Source organism: Notothenia coriiceps, unplaced genomic scaffold (assembly GCF_000735185.1).
Source record: "Notothenia coriiceps isolate Sejong01 unplaced genomic scaffold, NC01 NC01_scaffold00027463, whole genome shotgun sequence".
Taxonomy (NCBI): Eukaryota; Metazoa; Chordata; class Actinopteri; order Perciformes; family Nototheniidae; genus Notothenia; species Notothenia coriiceps.
The window spans coordinates 113,406-131,412 of NW_011360164.1; the positions used below are offsets into that span (position 1 = coordinate 113,406).

At 40.5% G+C, this 18,007-nt stretch overlaps 2 protein-coding genes across 2 annotated transcripts in view; one reads left to right on the forward strand and one right to left on the reverse strand.

Annotated features, from left to right (window-relative positions):
• LOC104957612 (plexin A3-like) overlaps positions 1-1,227 on the forward strand; it is a 10,835-nt gene extending 9,608 nt beyond the window's left edge. Inside the window, exons 2-3 of the mRNA XM_010785257.1 lie at positions 618-737; positions 1,066-1,227. Coding sequence (XP_010783559.1) covers positions 618-737; positions 1,066-1,227 — 282 coding nt within the window. The remainder of the gene's footprint in view (positions 1-617; positions 738-1,065) is intronic.
• A 1,006-nt stretch (positions 1,228-2,233) lies between these two features.
• LOC104957614 (rotatin-like) lies at positions 2,234-17,801 on the reverse strand. Its single transcript, XM_010785258.1, has 12 exons — positions 17,589-17,801; positions 16,168-16,335; positions 14,975-15,187; positions 13,712-13,824; positions 12,091-12,217; positions 11,671-11,796; positions 10,112-10,228; positions 5,429-5,553; positions 4,705-4,876; positions 3,656-3,755; positions 3,134-3,219; positions 2,234-2,239 (listed from the first exon to the last, which is right to left on the reverse strand). The coding sequence occupies exons 1-12, from the start codon at positions 17,799-17,801 to the stop codon at positions 2,234-2,236; spliced, it is 1,566 nt and encodes a 521-aa protein (XP_010783560.1).
• Between the last annotated feature and the right edge of the window lie 206 nt (positions 17,802-18,007).

Genomic DNA, 18,007 nt, shown 5'->3' on the forward strand with positions numbered 1-18,007 from the left:
TTGCTGTAGGGAAGCTACAGTACACTCACACACTCACACACACACACACACACACACACACACACACACACACACACACACACACACACACACACACACACACACACACACACACACACACACACACACACACACACACACACACACACACACACACACACACACACACACACACACACACACACACACACACACACACACACACACACACACACACACACACACACACACACACACACACACACACACACACACACACACACACACACACACACACACACACACACACACACACACACACCTTTGAGATGTTTAAGTGTTCCCCAATGTGTCCGGATTTCTGCTGCACTATTTCTTAAAGCTCTTAATGGCGTTCACGTTTGTAAAGCACTTTGAATTGCCTTGTGTTGAAAGGTGCTGTATGAATAAACTTGCCTTGCCTAAATAGATATGATAAATTATGATATTTTAAGTACAGTTATCATGACTTTATGTTTGTATTCAGCAGTCATTTTAAAGGCGAGCTAAACAAAACAAAAAAACATCACTAACCAGCGTTCAACACCCTGTGGAAGGAGTCGTATGTGCAGTATTCTGACGTGATGTTTATGTTCCAGGTCTCCGCTCTGCTCGTCCTGAACTCCACGCCCTTCACTCACTACCCCAACCCGACCTTTGACCCCCTGGGGACTGCTGGGATCCTGGAGGTCAAACCGGGGTCACCCATCATCCTCAAGGTGAGAAAATACACACAGGAAGAGGGGTCGAAATCTGAGTGAAACTTCCTCAAAAACTGTGATATGTATTTACTCTATAACACCCCCTGTTGTTAAATACCAACCAACTATGTGCAATATATATATACAGACAGAGAATCAGCACTTTGGAAACAGGCCTGAAACAGAGGGGATTATGGGTAATGCTGCAATGATCTGTTTGGTGTTTCAGCCAATCAGAGACAGGTTCTGTATATATCCGAGAATTATAATGTATTGATGACAAACAGTGTAATAGGGACCTTTAAAGTCAAACTGTGATATGTATTCCCCGTCTCTCCGTCTCCAGGGTAAGAACCTGATCCCTCCGGCCCCCGGGAACAACCGTCTGAATTACACGGTTCTGATTGGAGAGACTCCCTGTCTGCTGACGGTGTCGGAGAACCAGCTGCTCTGTGATTCGCCGGATCTCACCGGAGAACAACGAGTCCTGGTGAGTGACAGGAGCTAAGCCCCGCCCCCTTTCTTACATGATTGTTGGTGGTCGATCGCTTACCGAAACTGACCGGAGAACAGCAAGTCCTGGTGAGTGATACATGTATTTGTGTATAGACGTTGCAACTATACAGAGCTTTAGCAATACTGCATGTATGCTAATAAAGCTATTGAATTGAATTGAATTCATAGGAGCGAAACCCCGCCCCCTTTGTATGTGATTGGTTGATGATCGATCACTTACCGAACCTTATCGTAGAAGAATTTGGAAGTGGCAAAATCTGTGATTCATCAAGTAGTTGTTTACTCAGATTAGTCTATATATGTTTTTTGAATAAAGGTATTAAATAGTAGAGATGGGAGTAGAGGGGGAAGGGGTAAGGAAGGGAGCATAGGGAATGAGGAAAGGATGAGAGGAAGATAAAAAAGGAGGGAAGAGAAGTAGGAAAGAAGGAAATAAAAGAGAGGACATGAAAGAAGAGAGGGAGCAAGGAAAGTGAAGAAGAGACGACGAGAGGAAGGTCAGAGGAGAGGAGGAGATAAGGAAGCGAAAGAGGGATAGGAGGAAGAAAAGATGGTGATAGGAGAAGAAGAAGAAGAAGGGAGGAGGAGGGAAGGAAAGGAGGCAAGGGAGGAGGAAGGACATCAGGAAGACGAGGAAGAAGAAGGAGGTGACAAGGAAGCGAAAGAGGGATAAGAGAAAGAGTAGGAAGAAGTGATGGGGATAGTTGAAAAATAATAAGGGAGGAGGAGGTAAGGAAAGGAGGCAAGGAAGGAGGAAGGAAATCATAAAGAAGAGGAGATAAAAGAAAAAGGGAGGAGGTCTTTTATAAAGGTGAAAGTCATTAAGTGCAGCCGCAGGGAATCATGGGTAATTGGTCTTATGTCACTGATCAGAGGGTGACACACACACACACACACACACACACACACACACACACACACACACACACACACACACACACACACACACAGTGTTTAATTGCAGGGTCAACACAAACAAACATATTTTCCCTCTCCGTCTACTCCTGCTCAGGAGCACAGGGTCATGGTTGAGAATGAAAAACATAGGAATTATCATGCAAGAAAGACATTTGCTGTTTTCTGTTAAGTATTCATGCAGGGGATCTTTAATATTGTTTTCCACCAAAAGCATGTTCTCTATTAACTATGTGTCCTCTCTTTTATGCAATAATGGGGAAAACAATTACAGCAATATAGACATATGAGTAACTTGTAACAAAGACCAGACAGGCAAAACTAAAAAGCATTGAATCACGTGAAAATAACCTTATTTTGATGCAAAGATGTGAACTTAAGAAGGAATGTGGCACACCATGAGAGCAAAAAGCAGTGCTCTGTTGATTTAAATGTGAAAATGCAAACCAAATGTCTACATTTAGCTCATAAAATCAATAAATGACAGATCAATAATCTTCATCAATTAAGCCTTACTTTGCTAATAAATGGGATGATTACTCCTGGTAAGTTTTCTTAACGGTGACATGACATTTTCATCGCCCATGCCAACTTCCCATAAGCTAAATAAACGTCCCTCATTGCTCTTGTTTCAGGCGATGGAGGGACAAACAGGACCTGCAGACATCAACACTTGTTATGTGAGACAAGTCCTTCTCTGTGGCCCTGTTTCCTTCACTTTTACCCTCCATGTAAACACACATGCTGCACGATTAGCTGTTAGCGCCCTCTGATTCAAGGCCTGCGAATGATCAGCAGTAACTACAGGGCAAACGTCCCTTCTGTCTGACACTATTAAAGCAGGCCACGTCATCCTTCATCATGCACGCATCACTGACTTTCCAACACCTCAAACAAGGACATGGAAGTGCATCTCATGAGATACAGGCTTTCTTTCAATTGGCTTCAACAGAAACAACAACAGATTGTTTTTGTTTTTTTACCTTGTTGCCGTTTACACTCCCCACAATGAAAGAAATGACTTTGTCTGTTATTCCCAGATTCTTCAGCACTGGGTGCATTGTTGTGTCTGCAGGGAAGCAAGCAGAACATTCAATATACCCACAGAAAGCATTTGCATAATCATACACTCTGTGCTTTTTCTGCTCCTCCTAAGACATATGGTGGTGGGAGGGAAGACACTCTGCGGCATTTGTTGCAAAAATACATTTCACTAGCAGAGTTCTCACTTATTGCACAAACGTTAAGAGTTGTTTTTATCAAGTCCATAAAATGATATCTAGAAATCTGTTTAGGCATTTTAAAACGTACACATTATCAAACCTGATATCCTCAAATCAGCGAGAATCAGGATGTGAATTGTCTACTTTTACACTATCCCTGAGTCTCATTAAAATGCCTCTACATGAGATATTAATGCACAGTGGTAGACATGCAAGTTTGAAAGTTAGCTTGTAAATGGGTTTAAACAATACTGTATATTAAAGACAGCACAGATATCTCACCTTGCAGCACGACAGACAGTTGCTCCCCTGCTGATCTTTTCAGAGAGAGGTCAACAGTGTCCGAGGACAGGATACCAAACAGCTTCTCCACCGACTCCACCTAGCCACCAAAAAACACTTTTAGGGGATGCAGTGAATAGAGAGAGTCTATCGTTAAAGGAATTGATTGTGCAAAAACGTCAGAACATTGTGTTTTTAGGGCTCAAATATAAAGATACACTGCTTTAATCAGTTTTATTTAGTATTGAAGTGAATATTTTAGTTTTTTTTGAGGTGAGGTTTCTGGATTTTGAGAAACTAGGATGGATATTTTACAATATATTTTAAAATGTTATAGACCAGACAGCTTCTCCACTGACTCCACCTAGCCACAAAAAAACACTTTTAGGGGTTGGGAAAGTACATCAAAAAAGATTGAATAACTATTTTCATAATATTGGTCAATCGTTAAAGGAATTGATCGAGCAAAAGTATCAGAAAATTCAGTATTTAAGCCTCGAATATAATGATTTACTCCTTAAATCAGTTTAATTTAATGTTAAAGTGAATATTTGTGTGGGTTCTGGACTGACAAAGAAATATATAACTTTGCATTTTGAGAAACTACATGGATATGTTTCAATATATTCTAACATTTCATACACCAAACGATGAATCGACCAATGAAGAAAATAATCAGCAGTTGAATCAATCATGAAAAGTCTTTAGTTGCAGCTCTAATATTGCACTAATGCACATTTCTCAGAGTTATAGAAGTGACTGCCATTTTCTATATATTGATTGTTGTGCTTTTATTTAGGTCTAAATGTGTGCATGTGTATAAATGAGTCTTTTGATTGTGTATATATAGGTATATACATATTTGTATATATCTTAGTTATTGTATTCAGGATTGTGGGAAACGGTTTTTCGATCTCTCTGTACACACAAACTGAAACATTCACAATAAAGTTGACTTTGAAAACACGAGGTAAGCCCATACTGTATCTTCCTCTGCAGAAGTGTATATGTTAGTCTGTGTGTGTACATGTTTGTTCATGTTTGTATACCTTGAGGACAGACTTTTTGCAGGTGTCCAGCGAGACGTCTGCAGGCTGTCGGAGGCAGAAGAGGTTCGGCAGAGAGGAGATCACTGATTGGTCCAGCTCTGGTCTGGCTGCACCAGCATCATCATGGCTGCTTAAGTGGGGCAGGATTTGTTGCACTGCTGCTATTCTCACACTGTTAAACAATGAGCAGACATTATGTCAAACTTGGGAGTTAAATAATGAATTCAAAAACCCTACTGTTTTAAAACAGAGAGATTAAAAGCACAGCTCTATTCAGGTGGCAACGAGCCTTTTGTCTGCAATGGGTTGAAAATGTAAAATTCCTTTGAGGTTTTTTTGACACAACATCCAAATGGTTGTCAAAGAAAATGAGGCAGGGCAAATTAAGTGCAAGAATTGACCAGGGCTTGTCTCCCGGTCGGGGTTCATTTCCATCTCAATCAATATTCATAGGCTGGGACTGGATGTTTGAGGCCTCACAAAGAACCCAAATGACTTGATAAGAACATCAGCAGACAGGGACAGACGGTGGAAATATGTCCATCACTTTACATGTTGTAACGCAGAATATTAAGACCTCCAGGAGTTTACCTGGTGCATAAAAAAAACCCTACAACGTCAAACAATATCAAACGTGCAGAAGAGGCATATCATCACCTCCCTGTTTCCAAACACAAATAAACCCAGAGAGACACAAATAAACAACAAAGGAGCCCAGACTCACGTGGGTTGTTTCGTGAAAAGGAGTCGCAGCGCTGCTTTCAGCTTGGCTTTGCTTGGAAACCCGTCCGACATGTCACTTATCAGCAGGACACAGTTTCCCAGCGAGTCTTCAGTGCCGGCATAGCCCTGCCACACACACACACACACACACACACACACACACACACACACACACACACACACACACACACACACACACACACACACACACACACATNAACAATAATGTCATTGTTAGCTAATGAATGTTTCCATGCTGAACAACGGCAACATGACAACGTTTTCATTGGTCCCTCTTCTTTAGAGAAGACCAGGAAATGATGGATACACGGATCGTGTTCAAATCAATAGGCACGCAATGACTCTAAATAATAATGATCACGCCACCAAACACACATTCAAACTAAAGGAACCAGCCTGTTTGGAAAATGTGAGAAGTAGAATGTACAGGTATTTGGGTTCAACATGTAAGAAGTAGAAAGTACAGGTATTTGGGTTCAACATGTAAGAAGTAGAAAGTACAGGTATTTGGGTTCCACATGTAATGTAGGTCATCAGAAAAATAAGTAGTGGAGTAAAGTACTGATACCAGAAAAATGTACTTAAGTAGTACAGTAACAAAGTATTTGTACTCCACTACTTCCCATCCCTGTTGCTCAAAAGTAAGATGATTCTTACTCAGTATCATCCGTAGAGACGCCATGCAGCTTCTCCAGGAGGTTATCTATCCCAGAATGCCATGCGATATTCCAGGCCAGCTGTAGGGCGAGGCGTGAGGGGGGGAGGGTCAGGAGGTCGATAAAGGGAGGGAGGACGCAGCAAAACGGGCTGACAGCGTGATGAGATCCCGCCTGGAACGGGATGTTGTACCTGGGAGGACATTTGGGTGAATTTATAGAGCTTAGTGTTGGGGAAATATCAGTGTTTCCCCCCAAATCGATTTACAACAGCACTTATGACTTATTCTACTTCCACTTATTTCAATTCAATCTAGGTAAATATGTTAAAACAACAAGTGCATTTAAGAGAAAGTTGTTGATTTTTCTAACACTAAGGTTTGTTGATGAGAGGAAAGGGAAAGTCACATTTACAGGAACACACCCTAAAGTTTGAATTGCATTAGAGTTACAAATACTTAAGGTGTATTAAGGTATTGATTGTTGTGTTTTTATCTTAATGCATGCATATGTATACATGTGTCTGTTGATTGTGTATATATATAGGATATACACATTTTATACATATTTTAATATTTGTATTTTTGTATTCGGGATTGTGGGAAACGGTATTTCGATCTCTCTGTCGTACACACAAACTGACAGATTGACAATACAGTTGACTTTGACTTGACTTTGTATATATAATAACATTTTGAATTGCATTAGAGATACAAATACTTAAAGCCGTTTGTAATGTATAAAATCTATTTCAGCAGAAAGGAGAGAATCTAGCACAAGCTAATGATTACTAGATCTGAACACATGCAACAGAAAATACACTTTATACACTCAAAAGGACATTTAGGTCGTAAGAGTCAGAAATTGTGTAAAAATCACTCTTACCTGCAATACAGACAATATGTTTCTAAGATGTAGTATTCTTTATTACTGGGTGCTATTTCACAACTTGGATATGTTCACTTACGAACTTATTTAACGTCTTTGTTTGCACTGTGCCCTTGCTGTTGTAACGGTGTTAATGTCCCCATTGTGCGACAAATAAAATATTTTTGATTCTGACATTAGCAGCTTTTAATACCCATCATTAGCACTAATCTTTATTAGTGCATATTGTATAGAGTTTTTCTAGCAGATTATGAACAAGAAGCAGGGGCGCTCCCTGCGAACAGGCAAGGCAGGCAACTGCTTGGGGCCCCGGACCAGAAGGGGGCCCCCAAAGAAGGTCCACAGCAACGACAACATGACCAATGAGGGCACGAGATAAGTTTGTGCACAGATGGAAGGCTGACAGGCAGGTAGGCCATCCAGTTACTTTAGCCGGGCCGGCTCAGATGATTGGTCGTGCTTTTTACAGCGCCACGGCTTCCACAGATGAATTATTTTTTAATATATTTATTGTCAAAGCATTTAATAAAGTCATTGCTATCGGGATGTTAAGAGCATTCCATGGAATATAACAAAAAGTGTTTCTGAACTTACATACCACACCTTTAATGATACATTTACTACAATAAACTCTACCTGCGTATTACCGACAGAGGAAGGGAGAACGCTGTGGGCTTCACATCCGTGTTGTCCGACCTGATAGGACACAAAAAACAACATATTTAAATGGATGCATATTTCATTTTAGAGGCGTCAAGGCTCTGTGAGATAAAACATAAACTCACCATGTTTCCATGCTGGCAATCTCATCAAATAGCAGCAAACTCATCAGGACAGAAATCTCATTCCCATTGCCTTTGTTCTCCTTTAATATCAACGATGCTGTAATTAAGACATGAAATAGACAATTGAAATAACAAAAACAGTTTAAATAGTGTATATATAATAACATTTTGAATTGCATTAGAGTTACAAATACTTAAAGGAGTTTGTAATGTATAAAAACTGGCACATATTTCTCTGTCTCAAACCGAATATACAATATATATATATATACAATATACAAAAATACAATCACGATGTTATAATACAAATGAAATGTCTCCTAGGTAGCACTTGATAATAACTTTATAATAAAGAGGTAATTATTGTATTTGTTTCAGGGTAGAATTGTATAAATTATGTTTAATGAAGTTACCTGGACACTCTTAATGTAATGAAAACATTAGACTATTTACAAATTAATTACATGATATTACCTTTTAATTATCAAACTGTTACCCCACTACACAGTGTGAGTACCTAGCTAAAATGTAAAATGCTACGTGTCACAATTTAGATACGAATGATGCAGATATTAGAGTAATGGAAACAAGTTGCATCGTGCTAACATCCCTACTGCAGTGTGACACCATGGCTAAAAGCTATGCATCACTGGATGATGGCCATCTTGCTTTCTGAGAATGAGCCCCCCTGCGCTCAACAACATAACGTTTAAAGCTTCTGTTATAGCAGAATGTTTAATACAGCGTATTTCTGATATTCATTAAAGATCACATGGTATTCCATATGATGTGTGTTACTGAGTTGGGTCACACACAGTTAGAGAGACAATTGTCGTTCTGAATTATCAATAGATGTATTCATTTTAAGTGAGCTGACACAGAGGGTAGAGGAAGTTCAGAGAAGGCCTCAGGTTATAAAAACAGTTAACCTTTGTTTGTTAACTACTCCTAAAGATGTTATGAGATGATGACGTTAAAACATATACAAGTATAGCTTTCAGAGAGAAAAACATGTGACATTTGTGTGGTAGGCTGCATGATGAAATGTGTGTGCGTTAAACATGCTTAGGGAAAATGTGTGTGTGTTCATTACAGTGGCTCTATATTGAGGGAGGCACATTTTAATGTCACCTCATATACTCATGTGTGTTAAATTTGAAGGGACAAAGTACATTTTTCCTCTTTTAAATATAGCGCAATAGTCTTTTCTTCCACTTTTTANAATGCTACTGTCGGGGGGCCTTTCTGCGATTGGCCGCAGGCAGCAGGTGATGTACTTCCCATTGTTGTTTGTTTGTTGCAATAACTATATAATAATTTCTCTCTCTCTCTCTCTCTCTCTCTCTCTCTCTCTCTCTCTCTCTCTCTCTCTCGAGCACCATTGAGTTCTTTTTAACCAAATGTCTCTCAGAGGGGCGTGGGGAGGGGCTCCTTATTTTCATCTAAAGTAACAGACAGAAAATCAGCACTTTGGAAACAGGGTTGAAACAGAGGGGATTATGGGTAATGCTGCAATGATCTGTTTGGTGTTTCAGCCAATCAGAGACAGGCTCTGTATATATCTGAGACCTATGATATATTGATGAAGAACAGTATAATAGGGGAACTTTAAAATATGTGTTGTGAACGTACCCCTGACCAGTGTGAGCAGCAGGAGGCTGCGCTGAGCCAGGCTGTGTCTCAGAGACGGATCAGCGTACACTAACTTCCTCAGGATACACACACACGGCTCCAGCAGGCAGTCTACGCTCTGAGGAGGAACACACACACACACACACACACACACACACACACACACACACACACACACACACACACACACACACACACACACACACACACACACACACACACACACACACTTCTCAGAAAGCTAGTTGGCAGACAATGCACCGAACAATGGGGAATTCCGGCGAAGCAGCCCAACAGTAAATAAAATATGCATCGCTTTGATTATGGCTGGTTTCATTTCGTCTCCTGTTGACATGGCAGCCCATCTCTGAATGGCCTCCTTGAATTGAATCGCACTTGACAGCGTAGTCAAACTCTCATGTATATTCATGAAGTGTTTCCAGGCTCTCTGTTGCCTGAAACTATTATGCAATTAATAAAAGCTTTTTCCCCACCCAAAAAGGAAAACAATACAACACAGAATATGCAAATGAGGGAATAACTACACCCCTCTCACTGGCAGCTCAATATCCCGTCTTTGTGGCTAAAATTGAACTTTTGATCATCGTTGTTTTGTGGAGAACATGCAACACTTCCTGCAGCTCGAGAAATATAATAAGCTCCAAACCTACAAATACAACACGACATCTAAGGAGAGCAGACCTGTAACACGGGCATGACCGGGTGAAGTGCCTCGTTGAATCTGTCCCAGGTGGATGCTGTCATCATCAATCGTCCTTTGAGCACGAATAGCAGGATATCCTTGGCGGCGACGTTCACCTATAGATCACAGGTAAACTGCTGAATTCACAATGACACTGCTGACAAAACATTTACCAGCGAGTAATGAAAGTGACAGACGTTTAAACTACATGACACCGGTCATCCCTGAGGCTTTATCATGAGCTTAAAGTCATGTACAATAACTTTTAAAAAGCACATAGAAATCTATTGAGTACTTGTGTTTGATTAGATGCATTTGGTTCAACCTTGACCCAACACATTGAATGAATGTGATGTTCTGCCACAAGGGGTCTCAATCTACTAAAAGATGGATTTTGGTGGCGTTGGGAAGTAGCATGGGATCATGGGAGTTGTCATTGCACTCGGCTTGTTCATAGTTTAGGAGGTATTTATCAGGAGCTTAATTATCCGCAGTAAACATCTGTGAGTAGAGATGTCCCGATCTGATCACGTGATCGGTGATCGGAGCCGATCACGTGATTTTCAAAAGATCGGAATCGGGAGAAAAAAATCGGGGATCGGGATTTTTTTATTTATTTTTTTATTTTGTATTCAATGTTACAAAACAAAAATGACCATGTTCAAAAGTCATCCTGAGGGCCTTAGTTTTGGTTTCAAATGACACAACATCATGTATGTGTTGCTTCTTTGGGGCTTGTTTTCATAGACCTGGTTGCTTATTTCTCTCAAATCTGGCAACAGAGTGGGCAGGGCGCAGTGTCTAATTGTAGCAGTAAGCTAACGAGTACTGATAAGCTTTATTTTGTTTTGATCCAATGCTGCACAACTGAACTGATCCAATGCTGCTGTGAAAGAAAGAAGCTATATCCATGTTGGATAGAATATCCAATTTAAATAAAAAAATAACCTTAAGGGACAACTTGAATGCTTTTTTTCTTTTTTTTCTCTTAATGCATTGCATAAAGATCGGATCGGGAAAAATCGGTATCGGCAAATTGTCAAAATCAAATGATCAGAATCGGATCGGGAGCAAAAAAAGGTGATCGGGACATCCCTATCTGTGAGTAAACCAGTAAAATCTGTGTTTGTTGTCCAATGCTATTCATGAGACAAAGGATATTGGGTGATGTCCGAGCTAATAGCTAACATTTGCTCAGCTTGATTCTCAAGATACAGACGGGAGATGACTAAAATCCTTTATCCCGTTGAAAGATAGCGTTAAAAACCACCAAAATGTAAAAAGTGTACGGTACAAACCGGCTTTAAACTGGATAAAAAAATTCAATTTAAGGCAGCTTACGGCAGGCAACGCTTACAAACGGGGATACAACAGGCGACCAAATGAAATGGTATATTATAATGTACACAATTCAAGTAAATGTATAACTCAGGTGTAGTTGGTTATGGATGGCAGGAATATTATTATATAAGAAGTGGCCAGAAGCAAGATGCTCCAGGAGGTCTAGAAGTCTAACTGCTTCTGTGGAGATACAGGTGTTACAGGAGTGTTTGCGTACCTTCTCTGCAGAATCCTGGAGTCCGAAAGCAGTGATTTCGTAGAGCACCCTGTGGTGGATAAGGAAGTTGAGTCCGCCGCAGGCCGCCACTTCCTTTCGTGCCACATTCTGGATGCCGAGGCAGTCCTAAGGGTGTATGTAATCACACCAAAGCACATCATAAATTATCGCCATCCTCTCCAGTTCCAATTCACTTTAAAATGTAGATGCGTACTCCAGATGGTGGTTAGTAAAAAAAATTCAAAAAGCAAGTCTGATTTCAAATGTCAAGTGGGGGTTTTTTTTATGGCTCGCTGTCACACATTCATCCATCTTCATATATCGGCTTATTTACATATGGGTTCCCCAGCAAGCTGCTTTAGAGGCCGTTATTTCATCCATGAACCTGAATGTAAGCGTGTGTTGGATGGTTGTTCTGACCTTGGCCAGGCGTAGAGTGCATTGGTATGTTTCCGCTCTGACAGGCAGTGAGGGATGGGACAGAAGCTTCAGGAGCAGTTTCTGGCTCTCTCTTTGGAGGAGGGGGCTGGGGTCCTCAAACATCCACCTAGTGATGGACAACCACAGGAGTTAAAGCATGCATGAAATACACCTGCAATGACTTGACTATATAAGCCCCTATAGACCCCCCCCACACACACACACACACAATAACAGATTATAACCCCCGTTGTTGTTAAATACCAACCAACTATGTGCAATAGTTCTTTGATTTGATTTGTTTGATTTATTTCGAATAAGTCAAACAATAATACAAAAATGATAATTATTGTACAATACAAAATGAATCAGTGTCAAATTGATATAAACAAATATTACTGATTGTAAATTACGTATAAACAAATAATCTACTTAATTACACATCTGAAAAGGGGTGGGAAGAAGTTTACACTTATTTAACCCTTAGATGCCCTTAGAGTGGCTGGACCCTACACTCTTCCATAAGTGGGTCAAAAAGGACCCGTATTAGAATAATATGTGTTTTTATGCCATTTTTGTCATTTTGGTTAAGAAAAATCACTTGTATAATATTTAGTATTATATTTTAGTTCACACTAGTCATTTTTTATATTTCATTTTTCACTACTTATAATTTTAGACATTTTTTTACATTTTGAAAAAAAACGAAATTCCATAGAATTTTTGACCCACTTGTGGAAGCTTGGGGTAGAAATACAAAAACTACAATTTCTTGAAATGTACATTTAAAATGTGAATGGCATGATATCCAAAATATGTTTTTTGAGGAATAGCTGGAATATGAAATGATAAAAAAAATGTTATTACAAAGATACTAAGAAAACCACCTCACCGGGTCAACAAAGACCACTGAGACTGCCAAGGCACACATCCCAACCCTTCTCCCAATTACTAACATCTGTTCATGAAAAACATAAAGCAACAAATAAACAGATAAATTAACAAACAAATACATAACAGAGGTAAATGATATTCAAGAAAAGTGGCCATCAAACTCTTGACCCTTCAATAAAGGGAACTGAGAACTTCCACACCAACACTGTGCAATATCATTACCATCATTACAAAACACAACATACATAACATGTGCAATATTATGTTTATTATTAATAATGTGCTATGATAACGTCCTATTACGTATCTGCCACTACAGTTAGTTTTGCACTCCTAAATACTGGTAATATTTAAATGAATGATGTGACCGTCTGTGTTTCCTGGAGATATTGAATTGCTCTTGTTGCTGCACTGTTAGTGTACAGTTTTATTACCATGCTGCTGTGTTTATTGAATTGTTGTAACTCTGGCAACAATTTCCTTCGGGATAAATAAAGTCTTATCTTATCTCTTATGTGCAATATATATAGATGCCGTTAATAACTGTGCAATATATACCTGGCTGCTAAATCCTCAGAACTGTTACAGGATGTGTGTTTGGTAAACATTAGGTAACATTAAGCTGTCTTTGTCTCTTTTTTCTGCTGTAACAATGTACATGTCCCCTCTGTGGGACTCATCAGGGTACTCTGATTGGGACTCTTCACATTGTGAGGTTTGAACGTACAGGTGAGAGCAGATGTGGACACACTCCTTGATGACGGGGAGGTGTTGGTGCAGCGAGAGGCCGTTTATCGCCTGGTCTGCCAGCTCCAGCAACTCCACCCAGTTCTTCTCTCCCTTTGTGAGGAGATGAATCCATTAGTGGAGATACACAACGCCAATATGAGTGATGGGCTGAACAGGTTAGTGACAGGTGAATGTGTGCAAGAGTGGTTCTTGATTTAGAGCAATACTTCATCCCTACGATGAGCAATTTGAATTATTGGAGAAAACTAGTTTTTTCATGTCTCAACGGAGAACCAAAATGTAGAAAATGTAGAAAAGTCTTGCTGAAATTAGGTTTTTATGACTTCTCCTAAGCAGAAATGAATATGTTTAGAAAGTAGTGAGAACACGTCTTCAATTCATGTCGTTTTTTGTATAACTTTTTCTACGTTTTCTTCTACAATTCAAGGTTCCACAGGCGTTGAAGTTGATTCACAAAGATCCTCTTGTGGTTGCTAGTTTTTTGAATGTCTCAACGGAGAACAAAATGTAAAAAATTGAGAAAAGTCTTGTTGAAATTTGGTTTTTAAGAATCTATATGATATCTCGTGCACTAAAATTCAAGTCATATTTATTCAGTTGTATGCTCACGTCTTCTAAATACTACGCAAACCCTTACTGTTTAACGTCTCACGTAAGCAAAAATGAATATGTTTAGAAAGTAGTAAGCACACGTCTTCAATTCATGTAGTTTTTCCCAGTTTCTTATTATTTGATCCAAGTTTTCTTCTGCAATTCAAGGTTGCACAGACATTGAAGTTAATATACAAAGATCCTCTTGTGGTTGCTAGTTTTTTGCATGTCTCAACAGAGAACAAAATATAAAAAATTGAGAAAAGTCTTGTTGAAATGTGGTTTTTAAGAATCTATATGAAGATATCCATTAACTAATTGTCTCTGGCATCTCGTGCACTCAAATTCACGTCATATTTATTCAGTTGTATGCTCACGTCTTCTAAATACTACGCAAACCCTTACTGTTTAATGTCTCACCTAAGCAAAAATGAATATGTTGGAAAAGTAGTGAGAACACGTCTTCAATTCATGTCAAGTTGTTGACTTTGCTCCAAGTTTTCTTCAACAATTCAAGGTTGCACAGGGGGTGCAGTTGATATCCAAAGCTCCTCTTGAGGGTGAAGTATTCCCTTAAGGAAGCAGGGTGTTTATCTGTGTAAATATTCCCTGCAGAGCTGCTTGTGTTGACTCTAAATAAGTGCCTCACCTCAGCTTGTGCTTCCTTCATGAAGTTGCAGGTGGACTCCATCCAGAGGGCGGCGCGGCTCACCCTCCTGTAGAGGTCGTGGCTGTCAGAGTTCACCTGCTCCAGGTAGGCCACCGCTGCCTGGTGCATGCTGGGTAATAAACTCCCCAACGACGTGTCCAAGCACAGGTGGAAAATAGCGGTTGCTGTGCTTTCTGGGAGATGTTCACCAGCCTGTGTGAGGGGGAGAAACCTTAATTAAAAACCTTTCTCTGGAGTTTAGGTAAATGAATCACAAAGGAATGAAAAGGGAAAGTACAGTGGAGACTGTCAGAGCCAAATTGATAATATAAACAAATTAATATATTTATATTTTCATTATATCTCCTCAGGATTACCGTCTAATTAATATTTTTATATTTACGGCATTAATATTGAGAACTGAAACAAACATAAGACATTACTGAATCGCCTGATCGTTTCAAATTCTTTTAAAATTACGTTGATAAGTATAAATGAAATACAGAGTAATATAGAGTACAGTACTGTATATAAAGTATAGGTTACTGTCTTCTAAAGCCTAAAATAGTATTGTGCTTTGTACAAAAACAGTGATTGCACTGGTGATTATAGGCTAATAAGCATCCGGGACAGGCTCAGTCAGTAGGGGGTTGGACTGGGAGCCGTAGGGTCGCCGGTTCAAGTCCCCGACCAGACCTAAAGTATGGAGTGTGGACTGCTACTTGGAGAGGTCCCAGTTCACCTCCTGCCCTGCCGTGGTGCCCTTGAGCAAGGCACCAGACACCCCCCTTCCCCCATTGCTCCCTGAGCGCTGTACAATAGCTGCCCACTGCTCCTAGTACTAGACTCCTGGTACTAGGATGGGTTCAAAGCAGAGAACACATGTCACTGTGTGCTCTGCATGTGAGACCATTACAGAGGGGTTCATCCCAATTCTATTCTATCAGCTTTGCACCAGTTTCAGTACATTTCTAGATTTCACATCAGGCTTGAAAGAAAAATACAGTTTCATGGCAATAAAGTTGAAAAAATATATAATTACTGTGTGTGGATGATTAGTATATGTTAAGTCTCAAAATGAACACTGTAAGCAGATTACTTAAACAGCATGTGTGTAGTTATGAATCTTTTGATAGTTAATCAATCTTTTGATCGCTCACTATGTTGTGATTTGCTCATAGGTGCACACACACCTTCTCAGGAGGGAGGATGGTCTGCAGGAGTTTGATGGTGAATATAGAGATGCTTGTGTATGCCATCCTGTGATGAACCTGAGCACTGCGGGGAATATCTGCTGAAACGCTCTGATGGTAGCTGAGGATTTCCCCCAATAGCTCCATGCAGGCTTGCAGCTTTTGCTTCTAAAAGAGAACACAAACAGAGAGACAGAAATGAAGACAAAAGCACAGCAGACAAACACAGTCAGACACACACACAGCTTCTGGCTGCGAGCCAGGAGAAAAATGGCTCGTTCCACGGGTTAGGAATTGAATGTAATCAGATTTCAGGGTTATTTTAGGACGAGATACAGATCCACGCTATCTCAGTCTGAATAAATTGGAACAATCTATTCTCAGCCACTTTGTTCCAGGGAGGAGAAATTAAACAAAGGACGGTTTCCACCAGCAGGGGGCAGTAGATGTCCTGTGCATTGCTGCGGCTGGCGAGAACAGTTTGGTCCGATCCCAGGGGAAAAACCTCGAGGTCTGGCACGCCAAAGCTGCTCTCCACGTAAAGATGACAAACCAGTTCTCAGGCTGTGAGCTCTCTGGGCATGTTTTAAACAGCAGAGGGCCACAGGGGCCGGGCCCTCGCATAGGAACACACTCTCTTTACAGTCAGGGAGGAGAACAAATGCCTGTGTGCGTTGAAGAAACACCATGCGATGTGTAAATGGAGACATTAACTAACCCAACATTGACTCAGATGAGAGGTGTGCATGCATCAAGGCTGTTCAAGGCTTTTATGTAGATATGACAATGAAAATCTTAGGCTACTCCAACAGAACACAATAAAACAAATAAAATAGTACAAGTAAATAAAATAAAAAGGAATATAATAGAAACTGCAGAATAGTCGATATACAAGTCATTGGAATATTGATATGAGTTACAAACAGATGAATGTTGTGGATGTTCTTTCAAATCGCAGACGCTCGACCACACCCTCGCTGCGTCGGACCACCCACTCCGCCTCGACCGTTCAGTTTCTTGTGCTGAGTAACTGTTTCGGAGGCAATACATCTAACTTGACCTTGTGAAGTGACTTCCCCACCACCACCCACCAAACAACGGGTGGTCTGTCAAGACGTAAACGTTTCGCTGTGTGTCCGGTACATACAAAGACAAGCCCAAGCCACAAGGTTCGCACAAACGCACGTTCGGAAACCTATTGAACGCATCACCATGTTGTCACTAGCCTCGACTTAGCTATAATATTTGGAGTTTTGTTTAGCTGTTGTTCGCGAACGTTGGGTCACTCCCCGTTACTGTGGAGAGCAGACTTAGTTACAACCCAATCAAATTACAGGAGGTAAATTCGTGTAGCGTACCACCAAAGTACCGGTATTGGTGACAATTTGTNAGGCTTTGTCATGAGTCGTGTTTTGACTTGCCAGCTCCGTCCCCACCAGGCTGCGGTCGTCCCACACCAGCTCGCAGACGCTGTCCCCGAGCAGGAGCACGCCGTCGCTCAGCAGCTCCAACACATGGTGAAACACGTGAGAAACCTCTGGGAAAGGAGAGAGGAGGAGAGGAGAGAGGAGAGAGGAGAGAGGAGGAGAGGAAACTGAGAAGGAGACGAAGACTGTAGGAAGTGTTGGGAACATTCTGAATGTCCTCTTCCAGTATCAGAGTCCACATGATAACAAAGGTATCCCAACTGTAGCTGTGAACATGACAGGATGTGTGATTACCTAGAAGAGCATCAGGACTGTTTGAGGCATATGATAGCTATGTGATTAACATGATGATTCAGCCTCTATGGAGAGAGACATATGACAAGCATGATCATTTCTGACGTGGAGCTAATCTG